General features: G+C 41.4%; 1 protein-coding gene across 1 annotated transcript in view; it reads left to right on the top strand.

Annotated features, from left to right (window-relative positions):
• Positions 1–13584, top strand: part of LOC138292333 (retinol dehydrogenase 16-like) — a 161085-nt gene extending 147501 nt beyond the window's left edge. The window contains exons 4-5 of the mRNA XM_069230884.1: positions 9885–10048; positions 10459–13584. Coding sequence (XP_069086985.1) covers positions 9885–10048; positions 10459–10679 — 385 coding nt within the window. The 3' untranslated portion in view covers positions 10680–13584. The remainder of the gene's footprint in view (positions 1–9884; positions 10049–10458) is intronic.
• The last annotated feature ends 247 nt before the right edge of the window (positions 13585–13831 follow it).

Below are 13831 nucleotides of genomic sequence, written 5' to 3'. Positions count from 1 at the left end.
GGAAAACAGTACACCTCTCTGAACAGTGTCTGGGAGGCTGTGGTTGCTGCTGCACGCAATGTTGATGGTGAACAGATCAAAACACTGACAGAATCCATGGATGGCAGGCTTTTGAGTGTCCTTGCAAAGAAAGGTGGCTATATTGGTCACTGATTTGTTTTTGTTTTGTTTTTTAATGTCAGAAATGTATATTTGTGAATGTTGAGATGTTATATTGGTTTCACTGGTAATAATAAATAATTGAAATGGGTATATATTTTTTTTTTGTTAAGTTGCCTAATAATTATGCACAGTAATAGTCACCTGCACACACAGATATCCCCCTAACATAGCTAAAACTAAAAACAAACTAAAAACTACTTCCAAAAATATTCAGCTTTGATATTAATGAGTTTTTTGGGTTCATTGAGAACATGGTTGTTGTTCAATAATAAAATTAATCCTCAAAAATACAACTTGCCTAATAATTCTGCACTCCCTGTACAGCTTGAAGTAAGACAACATGCATGAAGAGGATGATGTGGTCAAAATACTCATTTGCCTAATAATTCTGCACTCCCTGTATATGCAAGACTGTGCCACTGTGAGTGCTCCATTGAGAGAGTTGATAAAAAGAATGTTTCATTTAATTGGTCACATGAGTGTGAGACAGGAAAATCAAGAAAGCAATTGAGAATGCAACTAAAATGGCATATTTCAATCCAAAGCTTCATACCAAAGTTGTTGTTGATGCTAGCCCTTTCTGGTTAGATGCAGTACTTGCGTAGAACAGCGGACACCTAAATGCTCAAAGACATATTGTGGCATATACAAGTCGAAATTTGACACAAACGGGGTGTGCCGATTCTCAACCCGAGAAAAAAAGTCTAGCAGCTGTGTGAGCTTGTGAACATTTGTACATGTTCTTTTACGGAAAGCCTTTTACACTAGTGACAGATCATCAAGCTTTGTTAACCACCTTTGGTAATCCAAGGGCCAAGATGTCTCCACACATTGAACATTGGGGGTCTATGACTACAACAGTGTAATTGCACAATTGTGCATCATCCAGGAAAAGATAAAAATCCTGCTATTTTTCCAGAGTGCCTATGCCGTGTTTTGATGCCCCAACTAAAATTATTGACGCTTACACAAACTTGACTGTAAAATCAAGTACACCAGCTGCCATTTTGTTGGAGCAAAATATTACTGCTACGAGTCAAGACAATGACATGTTGAAGCTGAAAGACATTATAATACATCAATTGTGGAACCAGCAGTCGTCCTCTTGCCCATGACAGTGAGCATCAGAAATTCAAGATGGTCAAAGATTAATTGTCTGTAACTCAAGGCATAATACTGAGAGGTTTTAGAATTGTAATTCCTGAGAGTTTGAAACGTCAGATAATTTAAGTGGCACGTGAAGGACATCAGGGAATTGTTGCCACCAAATGAGCTATTTGAGACTGAATTTGGTTCCCTCATCTTGATGAAATAGTTGAAAAGGAATTAAAAGTCTGTCATCTGTGCAACTGTCTGTTGTCAAACACCACTCAACACACCTTAAACATGTCAGATCTGCCAGAGCATGTGCGGGAGAGAAATGCTGTTGACTTTTTCGGTCCTCTTGAGAATGAACATCACCTGATGGTAGCAGTTGATGAATACTCTTATTTTCCCTTGGTTGAAGCTCTCTTGTCTATCACACAAGAAATGATTATCGAGAGATTAGACTCTCTCTTTGCGACATGGGGTGTTCCAGCAATCCTAAAGTTTGACAATGTCCACCTTTTCAACAGTTGAAAGTTCCATGATTTTCTCAGTCAGTTAAATATGAAGCATCAGAAGAGCATACCTCTGTGGCCCCAGGCCAATGGCCTTGTTGAATGATTCAGGAGCACATTAAAGAAAGCTGTTCAGTGTGCTGCTGTAGAAAAGTTCAACCTCTGTTTTGAATTCTAACCTGTGACCTTATCATTCGACTCCTCACTCAACTACAGGCAAATGTTGATGTTTGGTAGAGCGCTTTTAGAAACTGACACAAGACATATGAAATGGAGGGGGAACATGGCGGCTGAAGATCAGCAGCGCCAACTCTGCTAAAACAGCCTCAGCGCTGCTTATGACCCGACTGGCAATAGAGGAGAGGAACGATGATTAGAGGCTCCCCCCGTATTCTCTGTATTTCGAGGGGAGCTCTTACCTGAATGGGCGGTATGCCACCTCGCAGCAGCAGGCTTCGTGGGTGCATTCTGACTCGAATCGGGATGCCATCTTCAGGAATGGCTGCGAGAGAGATCGTCTGCAACTGGGAGCGCGCCGATCTTGAGGTCAGGAGAGTCCATGCCCTCACCTTCAGGGTCGCGCTGAGAGGCGCGACCGGGGTTGTAGTGGGCAGAGGCAGCACAAGGCGCTGAGGTGGCTTGAGAGGCATGTCAAGAGAGCTGCTGTCTCCTAGGAGAGGGAAGGAGTTGTTTCCTTCTCCCCAGGCATTGGGGCATTCTGACCGGCTGCCCAGGGAGTCTCAAGGCAACACAGACGGCAAATCTCAGGTACTGGGGGGGGCAGTACAAATCTAGGGGAGCTGAATATTTTGGAGGGGGGAGGTCCTTTTTATGTAAGGGTTTCCCAGGAAGATAGTGAAATAGTGAATTCAGCAGAGGACACTGACAAAAATACTGTACACAATCTGAGGAAAGAGGTGACCCATGTGCTGCAGAAGAGGAAAACTGGAGGACGAAAGAGGCAGCCCTCCCCCCCACTACAACGGAGAATAACTCCTTCATTAAGGTCGTATTTTAAGGCTAAGAACTCTGCTACTATTATGGCCACCTCAAAAACGCCCCTCTCCCCTGCTCCGTTAGGTATAGTACTAAATGAGACTACGCGGAACGAGCAAGAGGAGGGAAAGCAAATAGATATGCCCAGGCTGAGCTTTCCGCCTTTATTTGCACTCCCTCTAGGTTTAAAGGAGGGAGGGGCACCAGGCTTAGGTAAACCGGTGCAGAGGCAGGATTCTCTCACTCTAGGAGAAGATATTCCACTACAACAAAGGAACTTTACTCCAGAGAAGATAACAGAGGATATATCGGAATCTCAACAGGAGTTGCCGGTCAAGACGAACTTAATGCCCGTCCACCCATCCTTTTTGGAATCCATGCTGCACTCTTTATCAAACCAAGTCAGGCAGGGCTTCCTAGTATCACAGCCAAAGCAGAAGGGGATTCAGGAGGTATGCAAGGCTCTGGCAAATAAGATGGATCTATTAACCCAACAAACCCAGATCTTGGAGAAGCAAGTTGTTCAACTTAACAAAATGGTGGAGAAGCACACTAGTGAAATCAGTGCATTAAAAACTATGGGAAGCCAGAAATCAGAGACGTTGGAAGTGTTGGAAAACAACGCTAGGAGGAACAATATTAAAATAATCAATGTTCCGGAAGGGGCTGAAGGAGATAATATTAAAATATTGGTAGTAGGTTTTCTGAAAGAAAGTGGGCTGTGGGAGGGGCCTGAGGATCTGTTAACTCAAGACATACAGCGGGTTCATAGGGATCCCTTTAGAAAATCACCAAGCAGGGCTAAACCTAGGAGGATATTGGTGAACTTTCTTACTTATGTAATCAAGGATAAAATCCTCTCTAGAGCCTTAAAAATTTGAGCATTAGAAGCAAGAGGCTATTCCTTAGAGATAAGATCCGATGTATCTCGGACTGCCCCTAACCAACAATGGGAGCTCGGTAGGAGGAAGGAGGATTTTAAGAAATTAGGGGCCACGGTCAAATTAAAATTCCCAGCGACCTTAAGAGTGATGAGAGATAATCAAATGTATAATCTACGGGATGTTCTAGAAGCAGAGTCTCTCCTGGAGAAATTCAAGGATAGCCAAAACTAAACTGGACTTTAAGCTCAGTTTTTTTCACTCTCTATTTCCTTTTTGTTACACTTGTTTATTTGATAATAGGAGGAAGGGTCTAAGCAGCGCCAAAATGGCTTAATAGCCCGGAAGATGGGGGGGTTCCCCAGAGAGGAAAAGGGAAGGGTGTTGGGGAGGGACTTGGGAAGGTGGGGTAATGGTGGGGGGGAGGGGCCTGGGGGGGTTTGAAAAATGTGTGCCTCATTGCAAGATGGCCCGACCTGTAATAATGCTCAAAAGAAGTCTGTAAACTTAAAAAAATCATATAACAGAGATGGCTGGAGGTAGTTTTCATATCCTCTCGTGGAATGTGAATGGGTTGAGAGTAATTCAAAGAAGAAATCATATTTTACATTATATCAAAGATTCCCCGGCTCAAATTGTAATCTCACCTGACATCTGCTGAAGCACAGGAGATTTTTAAACCTATGACCTGGGTTAAGCAAATGGCTTGTTCAAACAATAATTCGCATTCGAAGGGAGTAATAATTTTGGTGAAAAGTGCTTTTAATGCTTTGATTTTGTGCTCCAAGATGGATACAAAAGGTAGATGGGTTATGCAGACGTTAGGGTCAATCAGGCCATTCATACTTTATGATCCTATTATGGTCCAAATACAGATGACACAACCTCGCTACAAGAAATATGTAACGCACTATCGGAGACTCAGCACCCAATTATAATAGCGGGAGATTTTAATGTGGTATTAAATCAGGCACTGGATAAATCTACTGGAAGTAAAGCATGTGGATCTCAAAATTCCTCGGCATATATTAAAGTAATAATGGAGCATTATGCTCTGATGGATATTTGGAGAGATTCACACAGTCGCTCTCACAGTTTTACCTTCCATAATAAAAAGTATAGACAGCACTCCAGGATAGATTATTTCTTATTGACTAAGACTTTCAGGGCGTCCGTGGTGGATGTCCAACACATCCCAGTTCATTTATCTGACCATGCCGCAGTTGTGCTGACTTTGAAGGAAGTAGGACCACGGCCGGTAAGGACATGGACGCTAGATCGTTCTCTCTTAAACAATATTAAAGTGGTAGAACGTTTGTCTAGTGAAACTAAGTGGTTTTTTTTAAGACAATCTGAATTCTGCCCCTCCTTATGTGGTGTGGGATTCCTAGAAAGCTTTTATTAGAGGGATCCTGATTAATATCTCTGCCCCGAGAAATAGGGAATATAGGTTGGAAGTTCAGAATATTGAGAAAGATTTAGAGGGTCTAGAAGGAAAACTTGTTGAGGCACAATTTGAAGGAAAGATTGAAGATACAAATATATTAGAATTGGCGTCTAAGTGGGCAGCTCTCTCAGCAGTAATAGAAACGCGAGTAAGGGAAAGATGGGAGGCAAGCAAATTGGCAAATTTTTAATATGGGGAGAGCGCTGGTAAATTATTGGCATGGAAAACAAAATCTGATCTTGCTTGGAAGCAGTTTTCAGAGATAAGAGACCCTACTACAGGGGTGATGTTAACGGAACCCCTAGAGATTCAAAGAGCATTCCAAGGTTTTTTTGAAGTTCTATATAAAAAGGTCTTATTAGATGTGGCAGAAGACAGGATGCTAAATGTAGAGGAACTAAAGATGGAAAAACTTCATGATGAAGGACAGTCTCTTCTGAAGGAGGAATTTTTAGATGGGGAAATAGCACAGGCTTTCTCATAATCTATTAAGGGGAAGCAGTGGGCTCTAATGGCTTACCCGCCGAATTCTACGTAAAGTTAGGTAGTGTCTTATCCCCATTCCTCAAAGATCTTTTTAATTTAATTTGGAGGGGAGAATCTCGTTTACCAATATCTTGGGATGAAGCAATAATAACTATAATTTTAAAACCTGGAAAGGACCCCTCGCTCTGCGAATCATATAGGCCAATCTCTCTACTGAATAATGATTATAAAATATTTACTAATATTCTTGCTAGCAGATTAGGGAAGAGTATTGCACCTCTGATTCATGATGATCAGAAGGGGTTCTTAAAAAATAGGTATATTCATCAATTATTTCATGAATTAATAGGGGCAGTTGATATGGCAAAGGTATTCGAGCTTCCCTTAGCAGTTATTACCCTCAACGCTACCAAGGCGTTTGATCAAGTGAATTGCAATTATTTTTTTTAATACATTTTTTAAATTAGTTTTATACAGAACAGTACAAACAAAACCCAACAGGTCACTGGTACAGTTGGTGCAATTACAATAACACAGTAGCACATTGGGTAGGTCCAAGGCAGAACAGGCTGAAACCCACATTGGAGCCACCGCCCCACTCGCTGAATTACACATCCCCCCTCTGCGACAAGACTAGATTCCTTGCCCCTTCCCAGCTTCCCCACACCTTTGTATACTTGGCTGGGCGCCCCGTGCTTCATAGACCAGTTTCTCTTGCTGAGCACATCAGTCCACCCCACGACGCCACTTGGTAATCACCGGGGCGGTCTTCGCCTTCCAGTTCGCTGCAATGTCTCTCTTGGCCACCAGGCAGGCCACCCCCACAAATTTCTGGGACCCAGAAATTGGAATTATTTAAACTGCATTTTAGCACATCTGAATTGTGGACCAAAGTTTTTGGGGGTCTTAAAAAGTATTTATGCTACTCCATCATCGAGAGTTTTAATAATGAAAATGTATTTATAAATTTGGTCACCCAAGGTTCTACAAAAAAGTAAGGCTGAAAACATTACAAGCTGCCACATTTTTGTGGGCTAGGAAAAGGAGCGTTACGAGGTTATCATATTATAGTATCTATGCCCCTATCTGGGATTCTCCGGGAACCCCGGACTGCCTTAAAGATGCTCTATCTCATCCTTTGAAGGAGGCAGGTATCATAGAATGGGGACAAGTATTACAGGATGGAGCATTGAAACCCTGGGAAACCTTTACTTCTGAGATGCAGGGTTTGCTGTCTAGATTAAAATATTATCAACTACAAACATGGGCAAGATCTTTACGAATAACGGACAAAGAGACTAATGAGCTAGAGGAACAATTATATAAGAACCAGCCATGTAAGAAGTAAGTCGCTAGTATTATAGAAATATTTGTGGATAGTTTTGATGATGAACAGAATTTCCCTGGTTCCCTATGGGATGACGTGGTGAGCAGGGAGGAGATTGATACACTATGGACATGGTCTTGGCAGCGTCTTTACAAGGTGGTCAAGCTAGGTCCTCTTAGGAAAAAACATTTGTTTGTTCTACATAGGGCATATCATACTCCATAAAAACTAAACAAATTGAATACAAACGTTCAGATAGCTTGTACAAAGTATGGGCTAGAGGGGGCGGATGATATTCATATGTTGATGCTGTGCCCTCGGATTTCGAATTTTTGGAGGGAGATTTTTGAGGTCCTATCTAGTGTATTACAGGTACCATTGGCGGCCTCCCCGGTCTCATTTTTATTTTGTGACACTTTAGAATTGCAAAACCTCCCGAGCGCTCATAGGAATTTGCTATTTTATTTAATACTTTTAGCCAGGCGAGAGATTTGTAGATATTGGATCTCTCCTACCCCACCGACTCGATGGAAATGTGTGAATCCCATAAAAAAAATATGTTAATTAGATCCCTGTAGAACTGGCGCTAAAAATGTTAAAGAACTTTGGCAACCTTGGGTCAATTGGCTTTCTCTGAGCATTAGCTCTCCAGTTTGTTGTCCAATGATTATTTCAAACGAGGGGCGGCACGCAGAAATCACTCTCCTTGATGCTGGTCTTCCGCATGCTGACCGCTTCTAACCTATCCAGTAGAGTCTGGAACACAGACCGGGTCAGATCATAATGGAGGTACTCTAAGAAATATGAGAACAAAAAGAAATGTTGATGTTTGGGAGAGCTATGACGACCAAGTTACCCGCATGGACCACCCAGCACTCATGCTCTGAGAAAGAAGTACAGCTAAAAGACTTGAGTTGTAAGAAACAAATGAAGGCCTATGCGGCTCGACAATGGCATGCTAAAGACATTGTGTTCACTTCAGGAGATCGAGTAATTGTCCATCGGTCACACAAGCATAAATCTGATGCTCCGTTTGACAGTGAGCCTTTTCAGGTCACTTAAATGAAAGGACACATCCTGGCTGCCCAACACCCTAGGGCGTCCATTATATGAGACTCTTCGCACTTCAAACATGTAGTTCAGCGCTTGTCGGATGTGTCTGCAGGAAAGGAGGCTGATGTTGAGGAACCTAGTGAGCAAACCCTGACTGTTAAGGTTCCCATCTTAACAACTCATGTCATGGACACTACTGTTGGTCATTCACCATTCCTAACCACATCCTCAGGGCACCCAGAAGGCTCACCGACGAACTATACCAACTATAATTGTATATATGTATATATTAAAAGAAAAGAAATTGTAATATTTGATTTAACAGAGAGGGAGAGGTAGTGGGTGTGAGTTGTGAATGAATGAACCCTAATGGCTCCTGATGGACTAAGGTAGCTTAGTGATTTAAGCACTTAGAATGTAGTGAAGTGAATGCTGCTTTAGAATGTTCAGTTGGCCATTACACGCAGAAGAATAAAGATGTGTTTTACAACTGCTGTGTGTGTGGCCGGAACCCAAGCTGGAGGGACACTACTCCTAGTGGCTTTATCAGTTTCTCTGTTGGCACTTGAAATAATCAACACTATGCACTTAGATCAACTAAAATATGGACAATAGAGGCCAAGTTCACCTCTTCTGGATGACAAGATTTGCTTCTATATGAGGGCTACGAGGTGAGTTTGGCAGGTGTATCACTGCCCACCAGGATATGAACTTTGTACCAACCATTCTCTCGGAGGGGTGAAGTGCTATTCAGATACTCATACATTGGCCTCACGCATAAGAATGGCGAAATCAGCTGTAGATCTAGTGTTGGAGGCCCTTAATCATGAGTGCTTTATGGAACAAGAGAGAGGAGGAGAGAAACATAGAGAAAGAGAGGGAAAAGGAAAGCGAGCGAGAGCAAATTTACAAAAAAGAACATTGACAATTAAAATAAGATTAGTATTTTACTCAAAGTTGGTCCATATATGCCTGGAATATTTATATCCTAACCACCCTACTAATTATTATAATACCTTAACCTTTATAGCAGAATGCTACTGTCTCACTAAGCAACAGCCAGCCTGCATCCCTATGGACTGGCTGTCATTTTTTTTTATCCTTGCCTTTTTTATGAGGTGACAAGACCAGGAAATGTGAATAATGGTTTCCTGTTGAAAGCTATAGCGCAGCAGAACAGACTTTGTAGTTATTTTGTCACCAGGGACCCTCCAATGGTAGAATATGTATATAAAGAAGACAAAAACGTTTTTAGCCACAGTCAAAAGATTTGAGTTTAGGTAAAGCTGCCTAGTAATAGTGCAAGTTTTGTTAATATAGTGACTATATGTGCCACATCCACATTTCGTATAATCTAATAGAAAATATGCCTCCCTTGTGTTTTTGCATGTTTTCCAATGACATTACTTATGCTAGTGACCCAACTGGTAACATTGTAACATGTCCATATACATTCAGAGGGTGTAACCGTTATTTAAACTATGTGATTAGAAATAATGTCAGTGATGTAATTTCTAGTGACCTGTTCTAGCCAAACGGGAGACAGATTAAAGGTAAAATCTGGGGAGACACTGCCGCTTTCAAAATGTATGAAACCTTAAAGTCAAGACATATTTAAAAATGTTTGATCTGAAAGTGTGCTCTTCCCATAGGAAATGTGTAAATTTGGCATGACAGTCCTTACCATATTTCCGTTTAGTTTGGTTCATGTGTGAAAAAGTTTTGCCTAGCTTGTCCTTTCTTTTGAAATTGAGGTAATTGTTGGAGAATTCAGTGTATCAGGGCCAGGAGTCTCTAAGGCATTTAATTGCACATAAACGCGCGTGCGCACCAGGTTATCAGGATTTCTTTCGAATTATCATGGTTTAACAAGTGTACCAATAACCTTAGTCTACAAAGGTAAATGATCTTGTTTCATTCTTTTCCCCTAGGCGAGAGCTCAGCCCTTTCGGAGTGAAAGTCACCATGATTGAGCCAGGCTTCTTTAAGACGCAAGTCACCGACTCCCGCGCTGTGCGCGAATGCGTAAACCGGGCCTGGGAGAAGGCCTCTTCCGAGGTCAAGCAGAGCTACGGGCAGCAGTACTTTGATCAACGTGAGTGTTCCAACACAGAGTAATCTCTCAGGTACATAGTGGGGTGGGATGTTGTGAATTGGGGACAAGGTGTATATGTTAAGTTGGTTGGAGAGCAAGGAGACCACGTCTGGTGAAGGTGCAGATAGTTTGAGACAGGAAGGGTAGATGTTTCTTCTTCGAGGAATCTTTTTGGGTTCTTTTTAATGCCAAGCAGTGACCACATCCCAGAATGTACTTTAAAGATTTAAACACAGTTTGCAAATAAAGGGACATTTGGAACTTCTCTCTCCTGTAATGCTTGGTTCTGTGCTTTGGAGACAAAGATCAACACAGTGCAGCGGCCCCAAATTGATGCGACCTTACTACATCTAATTGCTGGAGTTGATCCTGATTTGCATCTATGACTTTCTTGTCTTTTTTTTGCACAGTTTGTAAGACGTCTGATGGCATCCTGCTGAGGTGCAATCCCAACCTATCACTGGTCACTGACTGCATGGAGCATGGCCTTACAGCGGTGCACCCACGGACCAGATACTCCGCCGGCTGGGACGCAAAGCTCCTGTTCCTCCCACTCTCCTACCTCCCGACATCAGTGGCAGACCCGCTTATGGCTTTAATTAGTGGTCGGAAGTCAGCGCAGCGCGTCTAATTGATGCAAATTGTAGATACTATATGGTAGTCATTGGCGTCTCTCAGAAATATTTAGGTAGAGAGTTTTGTGCAGTCATAATTCAGACACACTTTCAATTGGCTGGGCTTGTGGATTAAATATAGAACATGTAGGGATGAGTTTGTAGCACGATTCCTGCAGGGAGTATATGGTACGCTAAAATGTGCGGCAGCAGGACAGTAGCCTGCAACAGCCGCTTTAGAAAATTATTGAAAAGTGTCTCTAATATTTGCGAAGGAACGTACACCACTTCAGAGATAAGTAGGTTACTAGTACCATTACTATAAAACTATTAGAACATCTTTACACAGGACCACCTAAACAACAATACCAAAAGTGCAGAGGTTCTAAGATCAGGCTACCTGCATGTGCCTTAATTAATACAAACATGAACATGTGGCCACTCACCACTAAAACATTGTTTTAAAACAGTTTTACTTTCATTTATTTTGTGTGGGTGGTGTGTATAAGTCCATGACACACATTTTACAGAGAAATGTTGTGTTTATGTTTTATGAAACATCCATAAAAAAGTTTCTTTTAGATCAAAAGAGGACCTCACTTATGAGAAATGGGAAGGTGTCACAGAGATTATTTTCAGTAATACTAGTGAGCTGCTGCTGTGTTGCTATATTGAAAACACATATCACTATCCCTGAATATTAGATGTAAAAACAGAATTTGGACGAGCGTGTCTGAGGACTGTCAGTGATGTGGCCAAAAAGAGGGCAAGAAAGAGCTGAAATTGGATCCTAAATTTAAAGCTGTTCCGAATGGGGCCCCCAAAATACATTTAGCCCAATGTCCCCAAAATCTTTAAGATGTCCCTGGTTGTCCTGTGTAATAAAGATTAGCATTCAAAGTATTGTGCAACTTCCAACTTTGAAGTTATGCCAAAATGAGAGAGAGAGAGCTAGGACCTCTGGTGAAATAGTGGAATCCGTAGGAAGAAACTTGTCCTTACGATTTAACCAAGCTAGTGACTGTTACAGAAAGACCTGAAACCTGCGCTGTTTGGCTGCTGTACTGACAACAGATGGGTCTCATTGACCAACCCACTACCAGCCTCAGACTCAAAGTAACTTTCACCCAGACCCAGCAGTCAGATCCTTCTGTTACATGGGTGCCACTTGAAGTAACTCCAGAGATGGTTCATGGCAATTGTGGATGATACCTTGGTCAAACCACTGTCCACCACATTGGCTTCCTTTCTGATAAGTGTAGTGCAGTGGCCACCAAGAATTATGTTTAGCACTCCAGAAAATTTCCTAAATAAAATGCCATACTGCCTACTCAGGATCTCCAATATTTTGTGTAATAAGGGCTGCTTATGGTCAAAGAAATTAATCTCAAGGTACTAATATTAATAGGGGATATTTACAAGAGAGTAGCACATCACTCCTGATGCGCCACTTTTCTTGCGTTGCCCTGCGCCACTCTAGCAACACCATGTGTGCTCTGTATTTACAATGCAGCGCACGTTGGAAGAATAGCATCAAACATTTTGACGTTATTGTGGCACTTCTCAGGATTAGCGCCAAAAACTTATGGCGCTAATTCTGCAAAGTAAATTGTGGCCCATGGGGTAATATGGGTGTGTCATTTTAATGCATGCCTTAGACAGGCATTAAGGATGACGCAAAAAATGGTGCAGTGAAATCTTGTGGATTTCACTTTGCCATTTTGTAGGGCCTCCCGAGCGGGAACACACCCCTTGCATACATTATGCCAGGTACAGGCATAATGTGGCACAAGGGTTTACAAAGTGGCGCAGTGCAAACACTGCACCAATTTGTAAATATGGCACATAGGAAATGCCTACCTAACGGCACATTAGCATTAAAAAATGGTGTTAAAGTAGCACAAAGAGGAGCAAGGGGCTTGTAAATATGCCCCTTAGTGTTTTAATAGTGATCACATCAGACAAGATTTTCTTACCCCATGCAAGATTATCAGCTGTGATCACCTCAAAGCATCAAGGGAGATTACCAGAAGTAACGTGAAAAAAGCTTTATCAATTTGGAATGGCTCTAAATGAGTTGTATATATTAGCCATAGATGCAATGCTCCTGGCACCAAAATAATATGAGTAAAAATCCTGCAACATCTATTTCCAACATTGCAGGATTTATCACTCAAATGTCAGCTTTAAATATGTTTTGAACGTTCAGCGACTTTTATCAAAACATCGGCATTTAAGTCCTGAAAATCCTCATATGTTTTTATATTTTCATCTCAAAATACGCAATTTGTAATTATGGCATACAAATAATAATAATTCAACCGAGCTAAAGTGTTTAATTTAGTGGGCTGAGCTACACACATACAGGAAAGCTAAGTGCAGATAGCTAAAGAGCTAACAGTAGCTCAGGAGCTACTCATTGTAGAACGCTTTTTTATAGTAACATACATAGAATGATCTTTGGTTTGGACACTTTCGAAAACGTTATTATTCACAAAGTCAAATTGTCATTAAAAAAGAATTTCACATGTGCCATTTTCAATACTTACCTAATGACCAGTGTCAGGGAACCAATGAGTAATCTCCCTTACCCCTTCTATGATTTACAATGGGGACCCGCTCATAGGTCTGCATATGTGGAATAATAATCTTGGGGAGGCCTGCCTGGCCAGCGAAGGATGGTGAATTCTTTTAGTTGAAAATTAATTTCGAGAGATTATCCGTAATGCTCTTTTATTTACAGTGCACCTTTTAGGATTTTTGTTTTCCATTTTTTGTTTCTTTTACTAAATTTGTTTTCAGTTCTAAACTTCTTTCATATTATTCACTCATTTGAACTTTCCTTTCTTCTCTATTTGTACTTCAAGGTGAGTGCACAATCACAGTTTGTGAAGAAAGATTAAAAAATATATTGTTCACTAAGTGTTTTTTCTCCAAATGAATTTTTATTAAAACATGCTCAGGTTAAGTGATGTACTCTTGGCGCCAAGAGCCAAATTCAAATTAATGCTGCGAGTAACTAGAGTTGCTCTGTCAAGAATTTCACACAAACAAGTACTTTCACAACTTACAAGACTTGAGGATACCTCACACTGAATGGAACTCGGTGATAAATACAAATATCTGGGTGTCTGAAACTTGTTCACTGTTGCAGTTATTTACCAAAGAC

This window comes from Pleurodeles waltl, chromosome 4_2, assembly GCF_031143425.1.
Source record: "Pleurodeles waltl isolate 20211129_DDA chromosome 4_2, aPleWal1.hap1.20221129, whole genome shotgun sequence".
Classification (NCBI taxonomy): Eukaryota; Metazoa; Chordata; class Amphibia; order Caudata; family Salamandridae; genus Pleurodeles; species Pleurodeles waltl.
Note: the sequence above shows the minus strand (reverse complement) of the source record. Positions and strands in the feature narration are given on the sequence as shown.